Source organism: Myxine glutinosa, chromosome 5, assembly GCF_964187855.1.
Source record: "Myxine glutinosa chromosome 5, kmMyxGlut1.1, whole genome shotgun sequence".
Lineage (NCBI taxonomy): Eukaryota > Metazoa > Chordata > Myxini > Myxiniformes > Myxinidae > Myxine > Myxine glutinosa.
Genome location: NC_136265.1, coordinates 113,128,786 through 113,148,506, shown reverse-complemented (window position 1 = coordinate 113,148,506; position 19,721 = coordinate 113,128,786). Strand labels below are relative to the sequence as shown.

At 42.9% G+C, this 19,721-nt stretch overlaps 1 protein-coding gene across 3 annotated transcripts in view; it reads left to right on the top strand.

Annotated features, from left to right (window-relative positions):
- The window catches only part of LOC137427235 (protein Hook homolog 3), a 40,608-nt gene extending 24,126 nt beyond the window's left edge, over positions 1 to 16,482 (top strand). The window contains exons 16-24 of one of the 3 annotated variants that reach the window (XM_068116565.2): positions 1,597 to 1,758; positions 1,986 to 2,061; positions 2,184 to 2,218; positions 5,950 to 6,011; positions 9,709 to 9,809; positions 9,933 to 10,052; positions 10,147 to 10,218; positions 15,645 to 15,748; positions 16,087 to 16,482. In XM_068116565.2, the coding sequence (XP_067972666.1) occupies positions 1,597 to 1,758; positions 1,986 to 2,061; positions 2,184 to 2,218; positions 5,950 to 6,011; positions 9,709 to 9,809; positions 9,933 to 10,052; positions 10,147 to 10,218; positions 15,645 to 15,748; positions 16,087 to 16,090 (736 nt within the window). In that variant the 3' untranslated portion in view covers positions 16,091 to 16,482. Of the gene's footprint in view, positions 1 to 1,596; positions 1,759 to 1,985; positions 2,062 to 2,183; positions 2,219 to 5,949; positions 6,012 to 9,708; positions 9,810 to 9,932; positions 10,053 to 10,146; positions 10,219 to 15,644; positions 15,749 to 15,984 lie in introns of all 3 variants that reach the window. The other 2 variants (XM_068116564.2, XM_068116566.2) reach the window with 2 other exon arrangements.
- Positions 16,483 to 19,721: the final 3,239 nt, after the last annotated feature.

Sequence of the window (19,721 nt, the reverse complement as noted above, 5' to 3'; positions counted from 1 at the left end):
TGTGGATCCGGTGTTTACTGTGTCACCTGTGAAATCTGTGGATCTGATGTTTACTGTATCACCTGTGAAATCTGTGGATCCGGTGTTTACTGTATCACCTGTGAAATCTGTGGATCCGGTGTTTACTGTATCGCCTGTGAAATCTGTGGATCCGGTGTTTACTGTGTCGCCTGTGAAATCTGTGGATCTGGTGTTTACTGTATCACCTGTGAAATCTGTGGATCCGGTGTTTACTGTACCACTTGTGAAATCTGTGGATCTGATGTTTACTGTGTCACCTGTGAAATCTGTGGATCCTTTGTTTGCTGTACCACTTGTGAAATCTGTGGATCTGGTGTTTACTGTACCACTTGTGAAATCTGTGGATCCGGTGTTTACTGTACCACTTGTGAAATCTGTGGATCCGGTGTTTACTGTACCACTTGTGAAATCTGTGGATCCGGTGTTTACTGTACCACTTGTGAAATCTATGGATCCGGTGTTTACTGTACCACTTGTGAAATCTATGGATCCGGTGTTTACTGTATCACCTGTGAAATCTGTGGATCTGGTGTTGACTGTACCACTTGTGAAATCTGTGGATCTGGTGTTTACTGTACCACTTGTGAAATCTGTGGATCCGGTGTTTACTGTACCACTTGTGAAATCTGTGGATCTGGTGTTTACTGTACCACTTGTGAAATCTGTGGATCCGGTGTTTACTGTACCACTTGTGAAATCTATGGATCCGGTGTTTACTGTATCACCTGTGAAATCTGTGGATCCCGTGTTTACTGTACCACTTGTGAAATCTGTGGATCCGGTGTTTACTGTACCACTTGTGAAATCTGTGGATCCGGTGTTTACTGTATCACCGATGAAATCTGTGGATCCGGTGTTTACTGTACCACCTGTGAATTCTGTGGTTCAAAAAGCCGTTGGCATGGTTACATATTCTGTTCGAACCCGTGTGAAGATGAATGGGGCAGTGAGGGAAAACAGGGGAGGGAGAGGGGCTTGGAGGAGGGAGAGAGGGAGAAGTGACTTTCGGTTTGTTCGGAAAACGGTTTGAATACTTATGTAACTGAGAATCACCTGATTTTCTATGTTAATCAAACGTATTCACATTTCATCTGCATTTTTCAGCTTTATCACAATGGAGTAACTTGTGGTCTATATATTAAGTTTGATTTGAAAGTATCATTAAATAAGCTCAGATGACCTGAAAATGTGAAAACTTTGGAGGGGGGGTGAATACTTTTGCAAGCCCCTGCATTACAATGCAAAATAGGATGATAGTTAACACTGGGCTGTCCTGAATGAAGATCTGCACAGTCATGGATGAAGACTAGTTTGGTGGTAGCTTCATTTTTAATCATGTCAGTGTGTGTTGCCCTGATGATACAATCAGTCATGTAAACGTCATGTGAACAAGACCTGTACAGCACCTGACCAGGAACAATAATGCCTCCGTTATGGATTGTGCATTGTGTGATTTGTAACTGTACCATTGTGCTGCTAAGTAGTATATCCTGAAGATTATGGATTTGAGCTCTGGCTTCATTTTGAGATTTTAACCTGCACTCACATGTCCATGCGCTTTACCTTTATGTATAGACAGAAGTTGGTGAGATTTGTGGAAGAAAATTCCATGTTTAAAGCAAGACAAACAGACGAGGGCGATAAATGGACCGAAGAAGAAAAACACGCAGACGTACCAGATTTTCCTGAGTTGGAAAGATCGATGAGGTGGAGAGAGACATTGGAGTCCGAGAACAGGTGAGTTGAAGCGACAAAGGGACACATCTGTGTAAATGTGGTTTTGTATTGTGCTTCTGTGGAGTTAACGAAACTATGTTTGAGGTGCAACTTTAGCAGTTTAGAGCTTATCGAGTCTGGTCTGGTGTTCCTGAATAAATCCGTCTATTTCCTTTCATTCCATTCTGATGAACAGCTCCATACGTCCATCAGAGATGTTTGGCACCATTTTGTGCTTTTCCCGACAGGGAGCTCAAAGAGAGGGTGCGACAGTTAGAGCGGGAAATCGGAGAGATGGGGGAAAGAATTCTCCTTTCAGAGTCGGTATGAACATGGAATGTAGGGGTTTCACGTGAAAGAGGATTTGAGAGGGAAATTTGGGATGATTATGGGAAGGCATTTAAATATGTTTAACATCTTGATGATCACTTTGATGTTTTTTGCAGTCTGAGGATATGAAGGAGAAGTTAGAAAAACAATTGTGAGTACCAAGTGCACCACCTTGATACAACAACCCTAGTTTGGCACTTCATATCTACCATTGCACCAAATTACATGCATTATTAACCTTACCATACCCACATTATTAACCTTACCGTACCCACATTATATACATTATATACATTATTAACCTTACCGTACCCACATTATATACATTATTAACCTTAACGTACCCACATTATGTACATTATATACATTATTAACCTTACCGTAATCACATTATATACATTATTAACCTTACCGTACCCACATTATATACATTATTAACCTTAACGTACCCACAATATGTACATTATATGCATTATTAACCTTACCGTACCCACATTATTAACCTTACTGTACCCACATTATGTACATTATATACATTATTAACCTTACCGTACCCACATTATATACATTATTAACCTTACCGTACCCACATTATATACATTAAATACATTATTAACCTTACCGTTGCACCAAATTACATACATTATTAACCTTACCGTACCCACATTTTGTACATTATATGCATTATTAACCTTACCGTACCCACATTATTAACCTTACTGTACCCACATTATTAACCTTACTGTACCCACATTATGTACATTATATACATTATTACCCTTACCGTACCCACATTATATACATTATTAACCTTAACATACCCACAATATGTACATTATATGCATTATTAACCTTACCGTACCCACATTATTAACCTTACTGTACCCACATTATGTACATTATATACATTATTTACCTTACCGTACCCACATTATATACATTATTAACCTTACCGTATCCACATTATATACATTATTAACCTTACCGTACCCACATTATATACATTAAATACATTATTAACCTTACTGTTGCACCAAATTACATACATTATTAACCTTACCGTACCCACATTTTGTACATTATATGCATTATTAACCTTAATGCACCCAAATTATATACATTATTAACCTTACCGTACCCACATTATATACATTATTAACCTTACCGCACCCAAATTATATACATTATTAACCTTACCGTACCCACATTATATACATTATTAACCTTACCGCACCCACATTCTATACATTATTAACGTTACCGTACACACATTATATACATTATTAACCTTACCGCACACACATTATATACATTATTAACGTTACCGTACCCACATTATACACATTATTAACCTTACCGTACCCACATTATCTATATAATAATAGCGTAAGGACTCGACTTTGTTATCCCTTTTACACCGCACCCAGTGACCCGATGCCCACGGCACTAATGGATTTACGATCTACGAACCGCGCTCTTTGTTTATCACGTTCAGCCATACTCGAAAAATCTGAATTAGCCGACGTTGGGGCCCAAAAGCATCCGATTAACTGCCGATACGACGCCATCTTACGACGCCATCGTATTGGCGTCTGCTGGGCGAAGGCGAAGCGAGCCGTCCGCTGATTGGACAGTCGAGTGGTGTGAACATGGGTGGTGTGAACCAAATGGTCTTTTTTATTCCCTTGAACATTTTAAATTAGGATATATAAGGAAACGTCTTTATCGTCATTTTAATAAAGTTTTATGGAGTGATGTTGCGATACTCGGGGTGCGTTGCATAGATCCTCGTAACTCAGAGAGGTGTAGCAGGTGGCGAGACGTAAGGAAGCTTAAAGATAACGAGCTGAAACAGACGAACGATATGTCAATCCCTTTCTACACCGAACGGCAATAAAAGTATGAGAGCGGGAAGGCATGGCCTGAGCACTTCGAGCATAGAGAGGACTGATTGGACTTAACTTAAAGAGAAAAAATTGGAGCTTAACGGAAGAAGAAGATCCCATGAGCGCTCCCCGATGCCATCCATAATAGTACACTCTATCCATACACCACATCCTCCCTTCCGTGGATGTTCCACGGGTTTCACGTCTTTATCGTCATTTTAATAAAGTTAAATGGAGTGACGTTGCGATACTCGGGGTACATTGCATAAATCCTCGTAACTCAGAGAGGTGTAGCAGGTGGCGAGACTTAAGGAAGCTTAAAGATAACGAGCTGAAAACAGACGAACGATATGTCAATCTCTTTCTACACCGAACGGAAATAAAAGTATGAGAGCGGGAAGGCATGGCCTGAGCACTTCGAGCAGAGAGGACTGATTGTACTTAACTTAAAGAGAAAAAAGTGGAGCTTAACGGAAGAAGAAGATCCCATGAGCGCTCCCCTATGCCATCCATAATGGTACACTCTATCCAAACACCACATCCTCCCTTCCGTGGATGTTCCATGGGTTTCGGCTAGTATACATTATTAACGTTACCGTACCCACATTATATACATTATTAACCTTACCATACCCACATTATATACATTATTAACCTTACCCTACCCACATTATATACATTATCAACCTTACCGTACCCACATTATACACATTATTAACCTTACCGTACCCACATTATATACATTATTAACCTTACCGCACCCACATTATATACATTATTAGCCTTACCCTACCCACATTATATACATCAATAACCTTACCGTACCAACATTATATACATTATTAACCTTACCGCACCCACATTATATACATTATACACATTATTAACCTTACCCTACCCACATTATATACATTATTAACCTTACCATACCCACATTATACACATTATTAACCTTACCGCACCCACATTATATACATTATACACATTATTGTCTCCCGGCGCACCGCGGAGCGAAAGGGGGACTATGGTTTTCCCCTCCGGGCGTGTGGTGTGCGTGTGGGCGGGCGTGCGTGCGCGCGTAAGCGAAGGACAGCATTCAAATTTGGTGTGTGGGTGCAACCCACGTCAAAATCCAAGATGGCCGCCGCCATGTATGTCTGATGCCATGTATGTCTGAACCTTGTGAGCTGAATATCTCGAAAAATAAGCGAAGTACCAACTTCTAATCTGGTGTGTGGGTGTATCTAGGCATAAGGAAGAACACTATTGAAAATTGGGTCGCCACGTCAAAATCCAAGATGGCCGCCGCCATGTATGTCTTAACCTTGTGAGATGAATATCTTGAAAAATAAGCGAAGTACCAACTTCTAATCTGGTGTGTGGGTGTATCTCGGCATAAGGAAGAAAGCTATTGAAAATTGGGTCGCCACGTCAAACTCCAAGATGGCCGCCACCATATATATGTCTGAACCTTGTGAGCGAAATATCTTGAAAAATAAGCGAAGTACCAACTTATAATCTGGTGTGTGGGTGTATCTAGGCATAAGGAAGAACCCTATTGAAAATTGGGTCGCCACATCAAAATCCAAGATGGCTGCCGCCATGTATGTCTGAACCTTGTGAGCGGAATATCTTGAAAAATAAGCGAAGTACCAACTTCTAATCTAGTGTGTGGGTGTATCTAGGCATAATGAAGAACGCTCTTGAAAATTGGGTCGCCACGTCAAAATCCAAGATGGCCGCCTTGCGTCTTCCACCTTGTCAACTAGCATCACTTCACCGACGGGGGACCTAGGCGTAACGCTAGTTAACCTTACCCTACCCACATTATATACATTATTAACCTTACCGTACCCAGATTATATACATTATTAACCTTACCGTGCTCACAGTATTTAAATTGTTATCCCTTCCTATGATTTCCACCACTGACAGTTGCAATAGATGTTCCTTTACCCCTTTCATTCCCTCCTGACTGTCATTCATCTGTTTCTAGGGAAGATGTGCAGAAAACACAGGCTCACTTTGCTGAAAAGCAGAAGGAAATGGAACGGACGTGTAAGCTTTGATTTCTGCACCTTTCAAAATTCCTGCACCTGTAAAATTTCATGTTTTCAAGCCTCTTTAAATCACACGATGCGCCGTCATGCTGCACTCAGTTCTGTTGCCCGTGTCCATCACCACACGTACATGCCCAACGCACGAGGGTTGATGGGGAAGAAAGCGTGAGGGATCGCGGTGCTTCCTGCAATACATGAGACATGTCCTTTTCATGATCACCTATACAGTCAAATCAGAATTGCACTAAAGGAGATCTTTACCAGGCCGTGGTCATTATTTTTTGAATTATTTCATTCTCAGTTTTTAACTCAACTGGACTACCGTCCAGTTGAGTTTATCACATACTGAACCCTCCGGCGTCCGTCGTCTGTCGTCGTCATCGTCGTTGTCGTCGTCTGTCGTCTGTCGTCCGTTAACTTTTCGACGTTAACACTCCAGCGTCCACAAATATCAACCGATTCTGATCAAATTAGACATGCAGTATCCTTACCCCAAGGACCAAGTTGATATTACATTTCAGCCCGATCCGTTGAAAAATGGCAGACTTCGGCGACCATTTTGTTTTTGGTCATGAAAACGACGTTAACACTCTAGCGTCCACAAATATTAACAGATTTTGATCAAACTTAGAATGTTTAACCCTTACCACACAAGGTAGGCTGCTATTGCATTCCAACCTGATCCGTCACAAAATGGCCGCCATAGGCCGCCATATTGTTTTCAGCTCCAAAACGACGTTAAGACTTTAATGTCCACAAATATTTATGGATTTTGATCAAACTTGGTGTGTGAAGTTGTCCAGTCGGTTCAGTTGAGTTCTGCTTCCCTGGAAGCTCTAGTTTTAGCAACATGTTCCATAATTCGCTGTCATATTCGACACATGGTGCGTTGTTTCCCCTCCGTGTTTCCTTCATTACAGAGACACCTTGGCTCATTTTGATTTTATTTGGCTCGGTTACTGTGTGCTTATTATTATCCCACGCGTGAAGCGCAAAGTGAGGTTAAGCATAGGTTAACTCTGTCTGTCTCTGTCTGCAGATGCCAGTCTATGATTGAGGAACTATTTGATTCCAAACAATGTAGAACACTATTTTGAACACTGTAGAACATTAATCGGAACATGAATCACAACACGAAATTGCAGTTTAGCAGTACTTTGTTTGGCTCTGAATTTGGAAAATTGTACGGAAGCTCATCCCGAGAGTGCATGCACACAGCGGAGTGAGGTGATTATTTTAGTCTGTCTACCTGTCTGGCAGTGAAACAAAATTGAAAATTATTCCAAACAGGAAACACTGTTTTAAGAGATGTCATAAAGGATGCAAACAACAGCCACAAATAAATAGTTTAGTGTTTTAAATAAGGTGGTGTAATAGTGGGTGCTTCAACCATGGTAAACTTTTGAATCTTCTTTTTTTTCTACTGCCTTGAAACCTTTATCTAATTAAAATTTAATTACATACTTGAACATCGTAGTTACAGTGCTTCTTAACCTTTTTCTCAACAGGGCCAGAAAAATGTGAGCAATAAATGATTGCGCACCACCAATTGGGAACCACGTAATTAGTGTTCTTTGCTGTCTATACTATATAGCACGCCATACATCTCTATTAACGTTTTACACTAATATTGGGGTTCTTTATAAGTATCATGAACAACAGTCAAAGAATACATTGTAAGTAGATGAGCCTGTCAAACTTCTGTGCAACAGATGGGGAGGATTTGAGGTGGGGGAGTGCTTTGTAAAGAGAATACACAGCTCCTTGGAATAAATATAATCATACCTCAGTGGTTAAGGTGTGTGTCAACTGTGAATCCTCCTGTTAAGACAACAAGACGTGCACAGAAATGATGTTTGCTTTTGGAGTAAACATCACCTCGAAAAAAAAACATTACCTCAACATTACATTCACTCCAACAACAACACACGACTTCTTCGGAGAAGCTGTTCAAGACCTGAAGGCCAAAAGCCTGAGGCCCATATGTGCTATGGCCTTCTCAAGGCCCGTGACGGCGATCCGTTGCAGCTTTTCGACATATATTTGATAATCTTTACTTTATACTGAAGGGAAAACTGAAATGGAAGGCATAACAATTGTGGAATACTGTATAACACTTACGCAGATGGCGAGCGAGGGAAGGGCATTCCAACCCGTGAGCACGTGCTGCAGGTGCGCTCCAGTTATACATACAGCTCAGTGGCTATGGGTTAATTAGTGGAGGTAATTCCTTTGCACTGTTGGTTGACATTGCCTAGTTGGTTGAAATTTCAACTGGTCTGTGGACCGGTTCAAATTGCTGGTTGAAATTTCAACTAGTCTGCGGACCGGTTGAAATTTCCTTTTTTAGCCACCTCTGTTGGCACCCACCCTCACGTACACATGAAGTACTTGATGAAATGACTGGAAAAGTCGTCAGTGCACTCTATTGTCGGTAAAAACAAAAAACATACTGCTCGTTGCACTGCCACGTCATGTACCATCATGGCGCCTAAGAACAGATCAAACCTTAGGCTTGGTTGGAGGCTCGGAGTGGGTTCTTTGCGTTCGATTCCAGGTCTGGGCATGTAATTTTCTCACATATATCAATTTAATTATTTAACCCTGTTCATTAATCTACGATTTATTTGCGACAATAAACAGGTTAGTAAATTACAAACGGATTGTGAGTAAGTGGTGTCACTTTAATTAAAAAGTGTTGTCAGCCGAACCCATCGCTTTGATGGCTTCGCGCTTGCAGCATCTTGGCGAGTACATACAGGCGAGGCGAGGATTGTAAGTATCACGTTCTTTCCTGGAAGTCCTGGCAGTGTCCATGTGTTTTATACCTCTCCCACCGCCCCCTTCCCATGCTCCCCCCCCCAAAGCCCTCGCCCTCTCTCAGATCTCTCGATGTCTCCATGTCTCTCGGTCCCTGCTCTCAAATGTTGTGTTGTGTTGTGTTGTGTTGTGTTTGTGTCCTTCCCCCTCTCTCCCCATCTTGTCTACCGCTCCCGATGTTATATGTTTTATGTGTCGGTTTGTCTTTCTGTGTGATTAATGTTCGCTCTTTCACGAGCCTCGATCTTGTATACAAAACAAAACAAAACAAAACAAAACAAAACAAAAAAAAAAAAAAAAAAAAAAAAAAAAAAGTATGTACCTTTCCCTTCATCTCTGTACAACGCCCTCCCCCCCCCCCCCTCCCCATCCCCCCACTCCCCTTCAAAAAATCCTGGATCTGTCCTTGCAGCCGATGATACATATGTACACATGCTGCATTATATATACAGTAGATTTGTTAGGCGCTGCTTGCGGGTGAGTGGTAGTAAAACAAATATGTATATATTTAAAAAAAATTCCTTCCATTACTCCACGGACCAGAAGCTGGTCTGCGGACCAGCGGTTAAGAATCTCTACTGTAAAACACAAATCGCCCTGTTGGCACCTCCAAAAACCTCCAGTCTAACAGTACTTACAAAATATCACTCCTTTTTACGCAATCTCCATAAATCAAATGTGCCACTCACGCTCTCAGCATTGGGGGAATATTGAGATTCAGACAAAATGGCGGCTCGTGGTAAATGGATATTATGCTTGGAAGCACAAAGCAAGAGATGAAAAGACCCTTCACATGTCCTTTTTATCACGACTGCATGGGGACGGGGTAAGGTGTTCTATGAAATTTCTTATTTACATCATTTTTTGTCTTGTAGCTGCTCGTGTTGTTGAACTGCAACAGAAACTGAAAGAGAAAGCGGAAGAAACTGAAATGATGGAAGAGCGGTACAAACGTTACTTGGAGAAAGCCAAGTCCGTAAGTCCATTGACCCTTCCACCTCGTCACCATTTTTGACCCTTAATCTTCCCCCCTCCCCCTCCCCCCCTACCTGTAATCTTCACTGCTCTTTCTACTTCGAACCTTTTCCTTTTCTTCCAGGTTATTCGAACTCTAGACCCAAAGACCACATTCTTGGGATCCGGAGAGCCCGCGACCGGGGAGTGCCAGGTTCTACGAAATAAATTATTGGAGAAAGACAAGTTCCTGGATTTGAAGCAGGTGGATAAGAGTCTGGTTTTGCACCTGCAGGTTACAAGTGGAGTTCAAAGAAACTATTCGTCCACTTTAATATTAAAATACTTTTCACTTTCAGCGGGAGCTGGAGAGAACGAAACAGCAGAGAGAGTTGGAAGAAAAACTCATGGTTACTGCATGGTACAACATTGTAAGTATTAATTTTATCTTTCAGGATTAACCAGCGGTTTATTGTTTATCGAGTTTGTGCATATTCCAGTAGCATGGATGTGCAATTTCCTCTGAAACACGGAAAATTGGGGTTTTTGGAAATGACATTCCTCGTAAAAACATTACTTCCTGATTTTTAGCTCACCTGGAACGAAGTTCAGGGGAGCTTATGCAATGGCACGTCGCCCGTCCGTCAGTCCATCATTCCGTCCGTCAGTCCGTAAACACATGCAACTTCTTCTCTGAAACCGCTGATGGTATTGCGACCAAATTTGGCACAAATTATATTTTTTGTGTTGTGACTAAAGTTTGTTCACGGCATTTAAAAAATCGGGATCTAAGCGAGTCTACCGAAGGGTGAAAGTGAATCCAGGTTTAACCCCCCAAAATAGAAATTTACTTTTTTCTCTGAAACTACACATAATATTTCGATGAAACTTTACCACGACCTTCATCACCTGTGATGTATCAAAGTTTGTTTACGGCATGGAAAAAAATCGGGGTCTAAGCGGGTCTACCGGGGGTCAAAGTGAATCCAGTTTTGACCCCCCCAAAATAGGTATTTGCTTTTTTCTCAGAATATACAGAGACAATTCTGATGAAACTTAACCACAACCTTAATCACCCATGTTGTACCGAAGTTTGTTCACGGCCCGAAGAAAATCGAAGTTTAAAGGGGTCTATGGGGGGGTGAAAGTGGGTCCGGGTTTTGACCCCCCCCCCCCCCCCCCCAAAATAGATATTTGCTTTTTTTCTCTGAAACTACACACACAATTTCAATGAAACTTGACCACAACCTTCATAACCCGTGATGTACCGAAGTTTGTTCACGGCCCGAAGAAAATCGAAGTTTAAAGGGGTCTATGGGGGGGGTGAAAGTGGGTCCGGGTTTTGACCCCCCCCCCCCCCCCCAAAAAATATATATTTGCTTTTTTTCTCTGAAACTACACACACAATTTCAATGAAACTTGACCACAACCTTCATAACCCGTGATGTATCGAAGTTTGTTCACGGCACTAAAAAAAAAAAAACGGGTGGGGGGGGGGGGGGTTGCCCCCCAAAATAGGTTTGTTTAGTCTTATGATTATGTTAGTATGATTCTACATGCTACCCTGTCTTCTATAAATCATTAAAATGGGTTTAAATCTTCTAGAAATCATTAAAATTGGTTTAAATCTTCTAGAAATCATTAAAATTGGTTTAAATCTTCTAGAAATCATTAAAATTGGTTTAAATCTTCTAGAAATCATTAAAATTGGTTTAAAATACCTTTAGTCAGTGTAGTATACTGTTTATTCTACCAGGTGAGCCCCAGGGGTATTGCCCCTGTGTTTATTTTATCGATTAACCTGCATAAACGTTTTTTAAAAAGGTTTTAAAACTAAATTCATTCTCGCAGGAGTTGGTTTTCATTGTCCAGATTTTAACATCCAAAACTGAATTGCGTCAAATACAATGTGCACCCACTGGTCGGAAAGTATGCACGAGGAATTTAGACGCACGAGGAGGTCATTCGGCCTATCATGCCTGCACCACATCAACACTCGACTAATTTATACAAGAAAAGAACTAGAACGGCACTCTACGACGTCGACTGATATGCCTCCACCCACATTATTACATCATTATAAATACTTGTATCAAGTTTGATTTAAATCCATTAATCTGTGCCCAAGTTAGCACATTTTTACCTGACATGACATCTGACCTTTGACCTATTGATCCCAAAATTTAATCAGTTCATGTTTACATCATTATATATACCTGTAGCAAGTTTTAATTTAAATCCCTTCACCTGTTCTCAAGTTATAGACCTATTACAGACTTTGACCTTTAACCTTTGACCTCTTGAACCCAAAATCTAATCATTTAATCTTTACATCATTGTACATAATTTCATTGTCACTTAAGCTTTTGGGTCTCACTATCTGCCATGATCCTCCCTGCTTCCTCTCTTCCACCTCATTCCTCCACCTCGTCCAATCTCCTAATTCCCTCTGTCCTCCCTCAAAGTACTCCTCACTGTGCCTCATCCCATCACTATCAAACCTTTTGTCCTCCACATCCTTCCCTTTCTCCGAGCTCTTCTACAATCTCTGACACACTATCAACACTCTCCCTACCTCCTCCTCTTCCTCATCTTACCCTACCCCTCCCTCCCTTGTCCTGTATCAGATGCCCCCCCTCCATCTTCCTTAATGGTATGGACCTCAAACTTCCGGGGCCTTCAATCAAACCTGACTGATCTCTCCATACAGGTTGTTTCTGACAAACCAGACTTGATCTTCTCAACAGAAACTTTCCTCCTTCAAGATGTCTCTGATTCCTTAATATCTCTCCCTCGTTACTCCCTCCTCCGGTATGATAGACCTGAGCCTTGTCCTGGTGGTGGGGTTGCTATCTTTATCAAAAACTCTCTTCCTTACTCTCCCTGCACTGCCCTCTCTCCACCTCACCATCAGGAGTAGCTCTGGCTACGGCTTCCTCTCCGCTCCCACCTTTTGTTCATATGTGTGTTGTACCGTCCACCAAACAGTGATGACTCTATTTACATCTCATTGTCTAATAACATGGACCAACTTCTATCCACTCATCCCAACAATCTCTTCCTCATATGTGGCGACTTTGCCTGTCATCATGCCCGTTGGCTTGGTGTGGGTTCCTCTCACACCAGCCATGGCATCTCAACAAAGGACTTCTGCGACCAACTGGTACTGACACATTCTGTCAATTTCCCGACCCGGATCTCAGTCAATGGAGCATCTTCTCTTCTTGACTTGGTTATGACAAATTTCCCTGCAAATGTCTGCTGCTCTTCCTCTGCTCCAATCGGTTCTTCTGATCATTTCCTTGTTAAAGTGGATAACTCTCTGGCTACTCTCAGAGAGCCTCCTCAGCGTCGATGAGTCTGGCATTTCACTCAGGCGGACTGGCATGGTCTTCAAGCAGATGTCAATCATCTGGACTGGTCTCCCATCTCTACTGCCTCTGACATCAATTCTTCCTGGGAATTCTTCCAAAGTAAACTACTCTCTATCATGCACAGATTTATCCCATCTCGTCTTCAGTTGTCATACCCTTCCTCCCATCCATTGTACAGTGAAGCTTGTGGTGAGACAGTTGCCCTGAAACAACTTGCCTTTGCCTCTTGGAAGGCTAATCCAACTGAAGGCAATCTCAGTTCCTTTCACAAAGCTCGGAACAAGTGTGTGTCTACCCTCAGGAGAGCCAGGAAGCACTATCTCTCTGCTCTCAAGACTGAACTCTCAAACCTGTCTCCCTCCTCCAAATCCTGGTGGCATCTGCTCAAATCAGTTTCTGTTGTTTGTTCCCCCTCCATCCCTTCCCTTACCTCAAACTGCTACACAACTGACACCGTACGTGAAAAAGCCAAATGCCTCAACTCTGTGTTTGCCTCAAAATCTTGTGTCCCAAACCCACCTCTCTCTGTATCTACCTTACCCAGTCGTACCCACCTGTTCCTGGACTCTGTGTCCTTCTCTCCTGACAAGGTGAAGTTTCTGTCAAACCTCTACTGATTCTTCAACTGGACCAGAGCCCATGGGTCCTAAAATCCTGCTCTGCCGCTCTATGTCACCCTCTCTCTGTTTGCTTCGCCCTCTCTTTTGCTCAAGGTCATCTCCCATCTGCTTGGAAATCAGCCAACGTTAGCGCTTTACACAAAAAATGTGCAAAAACAGATTCTTGCAACTACAGACCAATCAGCCTTCTCCCAATAATCAGCGAAGTCATGGAATCATTCATCGCTTCAGATATCAAATCTTTCCTCTTCTCCAATGGCTTGATCTCTGATCATCAATTTGTATTCAGACCAGGTCACTCTACTGTGGACATGCTGCTTCTGCTGTCTCTCAAACGATGCAGGTCCTCAACACTAAACAGGAAATCAGAGCTGGGATATACGGTCTGGCACTCCACCCTACTACCAAACTCTCCTCTTGTGGTATCTATGGAAACCTCCACACATGGCTGGCAGGCTTCCTCTCTGGTCGTAGTCAACGTGTGGCCCTGAACTTCCTCTCTGGTCATAGTCAACGTGTGGCCCTGAATGGATTTCTCTCATTTCCCCTTCCTGTTCAGGCTGGAGTTCCCCAAGGCAGTGTTCTGGGCTCTGTGCTTTTTCTCCTCTTCATCAATGATCTCTCTGACTCTCTGGAAAATCCTCTCTATCTCTTTGCTGATGACTCCACTCTCTGCCGCTCCATTCCTCATCCCTCAGATCGGTGGTCTGCAGGCTCCTCACTCTCTGCAGACCTGGACAAAATCACAGACTGGTCAAACAAGTGGAACATGTCTTTCAATCCTGACAAATCTCACACTTTCACTATGTCTCTCCGAAAAGACCGTCTGGACAACCCTCCCATCTACTTTCTGAACAATGCTCTCCAAGAAGTTCTGTCACTCAAGCTTTTGGGTCTCACTGTCTGCCATGATCTTTCCTGGGAAAAACACATTTCCAAGCTGGTCTTCAAAGCCAGTCGCCGACTGGGCATCCTCCGTCGTGCGAAGTCCTTTCTTGGCACACCTGAGCTCCTCATCTGAGTTTATATCAGGATTTTAGGACCTGTGGGCTGTTTCCGTCTGGTCCAGTTTTGCAGAATCAGATTCGAGGTTGTGTGTTGCACTAATTTATTTCAGTTTGTGCATGTGCAGTGGAGGTGGAGGTACCTGATTGATGGCAGTTTTGAAAATTGAAGATTTATTCAACATACTTCAATTTGTTACTTGGTTGGTCTTGTGTGTTATTCTGTGTGTATGTCAATCACATACAGCTCACAATTTTAAACGATCTTTAGGAAACCTCACCAAATGATAGATTTGGTCAAAAGGACGATGCTTGTTGATTTTGAGGTCAAAAGGGCAACATTGGCCGAATTTTTTAAATTGTGAATTTTCATCCGATTGACTTGAAATTTGAATGTGATTTGCATATCGGATCACTGAATTCAACCACCAATTATTTTTGAGGTCAACATCGTCCAAAGGTCATGAACTTATTTTCGGGATTTCACAAGTACTGTGCTATGCACGACATATTTCTTGATTTATTTTCCGTTTTCGTTTTTTAAATCTTTTTGGTGTCCAACAAAATTATATTTTGGGAAGTGTATTCATTTATTTTCTTTCCTTGCTCATGCCATTATTATAATTTTAACCTGAGCTGTTTAACAAAGGTTTCTTATGAATAGGCAATTGGAAAACCTTAAAAAGATTTGTCATAATTTGTTTTGTTGTTGGACAATTATTCATTGTTTATTTTCTTCTATATGCACTCATTACCCTGAGTGTTAGATGTGGTACACAAAGCATGTGCATAGATAGGGTGGGAGTACATCAATGGAAAAATTGGATAAATGCATATGTGCCCATGTGTCCATGTGCAGGGGAGAGTGTCGCAGCAACAAGCATCTGAGCTCCGTCTTTGTCCTTCTCCCGCTACACTGTCGTTCCTGTCATGGCAGCGGCAGGCAGTGCGTGCACACAAGCGGTATGTTATGTTTTGTGCTACGAAATGCTTGTACACATGGGAAAGTGGATTTCCTTTTCTTTCTTCTATTTTGTGCCTCTACTATAGTTTATAATTTGATCGATCTCGTGTGTGTGTGTGTGTGTGTGTGTGTGTGTGTGTGTGTGTGTGTGTGTGTGTGTGTGTGTGTGTGTGTGTGTTTGTGTTTGTGTTTGTGTTTGTGTTTGTGTTTGTGTTTGTTTGTTTTTGTTTTTCAGGTAAATCTGTGATTCTAATCTCACTTCCTCTCTTCTATTCACAACCCTCATATCCCATTCCCATGCCACAACTTTCTCCATTATTCATCCTCCTCTCAGCAGATGATTGGGACAAGGTGATGTAAGCATGAAGCCTGGCAGCATTTAAAATGGCGCGGAGGACATTTTATTTGGACTGTGTTGTGATTTAATGAATCACTCGAGGATGCTTGTGATGAGGTCGCAGTGCCTTGCATATCTCCCCCCCACCCCCCAGGGGTCACAGTGCCTGACATATACCTCTGCCCTCCCCCTCCTAAGTGGAGATTTATTTCAACTGAATATAGGATAGGAACTGACTTATCAGTATTGTTGCCTCCTTGTGGGAAGCCCTTGTTTAGTATTTCCTGTTCTACATATGTGGACAGTATCTGTTGCTGAGTTTTCACTAAATGTCCATTTAATCAATGTTATTTATGTGTGCTGAGACTTACAGGTGAAATAAAGAGTACATTGTGACTTTCTTCATCCATTGGCATTATTTCTATTTATATTCCTCAGTCTGCTGTCTCAAGGTGATTAAACTATCCCATGTTCTTTTAACCCTTTTGATACACTAGTACACCTGCTCACCATGGGAGCGGCAGGGGGAGTCATGTTATTATCAGACCATGCATAATACTATAACATGTTAGATCAGGTCATTGAAAGGATCAGACCGTGCATGACATTTTAACATGTTATATCAGAAAGCTCTTGGTGAACGTCATCTCGGGGTATGCTCCGCAGGTCGGTCGGAGCGATGAAGAGAAGGAGAAGTTCTGGTGTGCGATAGAGAAGCTGATGGAAAACGTGAAAGATGAGGAAGTTGTTGTGGTTGGAGGAGACCTAAATGGACATGTGGGAAGGAGTATGGATGGTTTTGAGGGAGTTCATGGGGGTTATGGATAGAGTGTGAGAAATGGAGAAGGTGAAAGGATTTTGGAGTTTGCTGATGGAGCTGATTTGTTGATTTGTCGTACTCAGTTCCAGAAAGGGGATAATAAGCTTGTTTACATGCACGTCAGGTGGGTCGACGACAACCGTTGACTACCTGATGGTGCGTAGGCGAGATAGGGGGCACCTCCGGGACACAAAGGTGATCCCGGGGGAGGAGGCTGTTTCACAGCACCACTTGGTTGTCTGCGACATAAAGGTGAAAGGTGCGAGGAGAGCTCGGCGGGTGAAGTACCAACCGAGAATGAAGGTGTGGAGGTTGAAAGAGGTGACAGTAAGGGAGGCATTAAAAGAGAGGCTGAGTAGGGTAGAGGATGATGTGGTTGAGCTTGAAAGTGGTTGGATGTCAATGAAAGCTAGTCTGTTGGGAGCCGTTGGTGAGGTATGTGGATGGACAAAAGGACCACCGAGGCACTCGGAAACATGGTGGTGGGATGATGAAGTTGGAAAGAGGATTGACGAGAAGAGGAAGAAGTTCAAGGAGTGGCAGAAGGCAAAGGGTACGGGAGCAGAAACACCAGAGCATGAAAGTTATAAGGCAGCCAAGAAGGCTGCAAAGAAAGAGGTAGCAAAGGCGCAGGAGGCATGGAGGAAAATGTTCGGAGAACGCTTGGATTTGGAAGAGGGTCAGAGGGCGATATTCAGGATTGCAAACCAGATAGCGAAAGAGAGGTGTGATGTGATGGGGGTGAGTTGCTTGAAGGATGAAGTGGGACAAATCGTTGTCGACCCAGATGGAATTAAAGGAAGATGGAAAAGATATATGGAAATGCTGTTGAATACAGAGAATGAATGGGATGGAAAAGATATATGGAAATGCTGTTGAATACAGAGAATGAATGGGATGGCAACATAGAGAGTAACCCAGTTTTAGGACCGGCAGAGAAGACAACTGAGAAGGAAGTTGAGGAAGCGATAAAAGCAATGAAGAGTAGAAAAGTGGGAGGGCCGACGGGAGTTGTGGGAAATATGTTGAAGGCAGCAGGAAGTTGGGGTGTGAAGAGAATGACAGATATTCTGTAATCTGGTGGTGAAAGAAGGCCGCATTCCAGTGGATTGGGAACTGAGTACCCTCGGCCCTCTATACAAGGGGAAAGGTGACCCTCTGGAGTGTGGCGCGTACCGAGCGATAAAGTTATTGGAGCATGGAACGAAGGTATTGGAAAGGGTGTTGGAGAGGAGGATAAGGAAGAAAGTGAACATAGACGAAATGCAGTTTGGATTTATGCCAGGCAAGAGGAACGACAGACGTGCTTTTCATTGTGAGGCAGTTGCAGGAGAAGTACATGAAGAGGAAGAAGTTGTTTCTTGGGTTTGTTGATCTGGAGAAAGCATTCGATTGGGTTCCACGCAAAGTATTGACATGGGCATTGAGGAAGTTAGGAGTGGAGGAATGGTTGATCAGAGTAGTGATGGCAATGTACAAAAGAGCACGCACAGCTGTAAGGACGAAGGACGGGAACAGTGGTGAGTTTGAGGTGAAGGTGGGAGTGCATCACGGGTCGGTACTAAGTCCACGACTATTTGTAGCTGTGATGGAGGTACTGGCTCGGAATGTAAAGGAGGGTTTACCGTGGGAGTTGTTGTATGCAGATGATCTGGTGTTTATTGCGGAAAGTATGGATGGACTGAAGGAAAAGATGAACAAGTGGAAGGAATGTATGGAGGCAAAAGGTCTGAAGGTGAATATCGGAAAGACGAAGGTGATGGCAAGTGGTAAAGCATGTGGTGAGGTGGAAAGAACTGGGAAGTGGCCCTGTGCTGTGTGTAGGAAGGGTGTCGGAGTGAACTCCATTCAATGTACAATGTGCGCTGAGTGCGTTCATCAAAAATGTAGTGGTCTGAGAGGGTCATTAACCAGTGTGGCAGTTACATTCAAATGTAAGGTGTGCACAGAGGGAGCTGCAGATGGCGGAAATGTTGAGTTGGATCTTGGAGACGGCGTGAAGCTGGAAGGTGTGAAAACATTTTGCTACCTCGGAGACATGCTGAATGGAGAAGGTGGATCAGACTCGGCAACGGTTGCTAGAGTGAGATGTGCATGGAAGAAGTTTCGGGAACTGAGTGGCATGCTGATGAGGAGGGGAGTGTTGTTGAAGCTGAAGGTAAAGGTGTATGCTGCATGTGTGAGTAGTGTTATGATTTATGGGAGCGAGACATGGGTAATGAACGTAGAGCAGCAACGAAGGTTGGAAAGGGTGGAAATGCGAATGGTTCGATGGATGTGCGGAGTATCGTTGAGAGACAACAACAACAACAACAACATGCATTTTAAGGCCATTTTCCCTGCTAGAGCGGGGGTTAGCCTTGCGGTCCCCATGACAATCTTCTCCATTTTGCCCTATTTTCTGCATCTCTCCTTGTTTAACCCCCTTGCCCGCATTTCTTCTTCCACCATCTTTAGCCAAGTCTTTCTCGGTCTTCCCCGTCCTCTACTTCCTTCTACATTAATTTCCATCACTCTTCTCAACCAGTCACTTTCATCCTTCCTCAACACATGACCAAACCATCTCAACCTGTTCCTCTTCACAGCATCAATCACAGGCTCTATTCCCATCATCTTTCGCAATTCATCATTTGTCTTCCTCTCTCTCAACGATACTCCACACATCCATCGAACCATTCGCATTTCCACCCTTTCCAGCCTTCGTTGCTGCTCTACGTTCATTACCCATGTCTCGCTCCCATAAATCATAACACTTCTCACACATGCAGCATACACCTTTCCCTTCAGCTTCAGCGACACTCTCCTCCTCATCAGC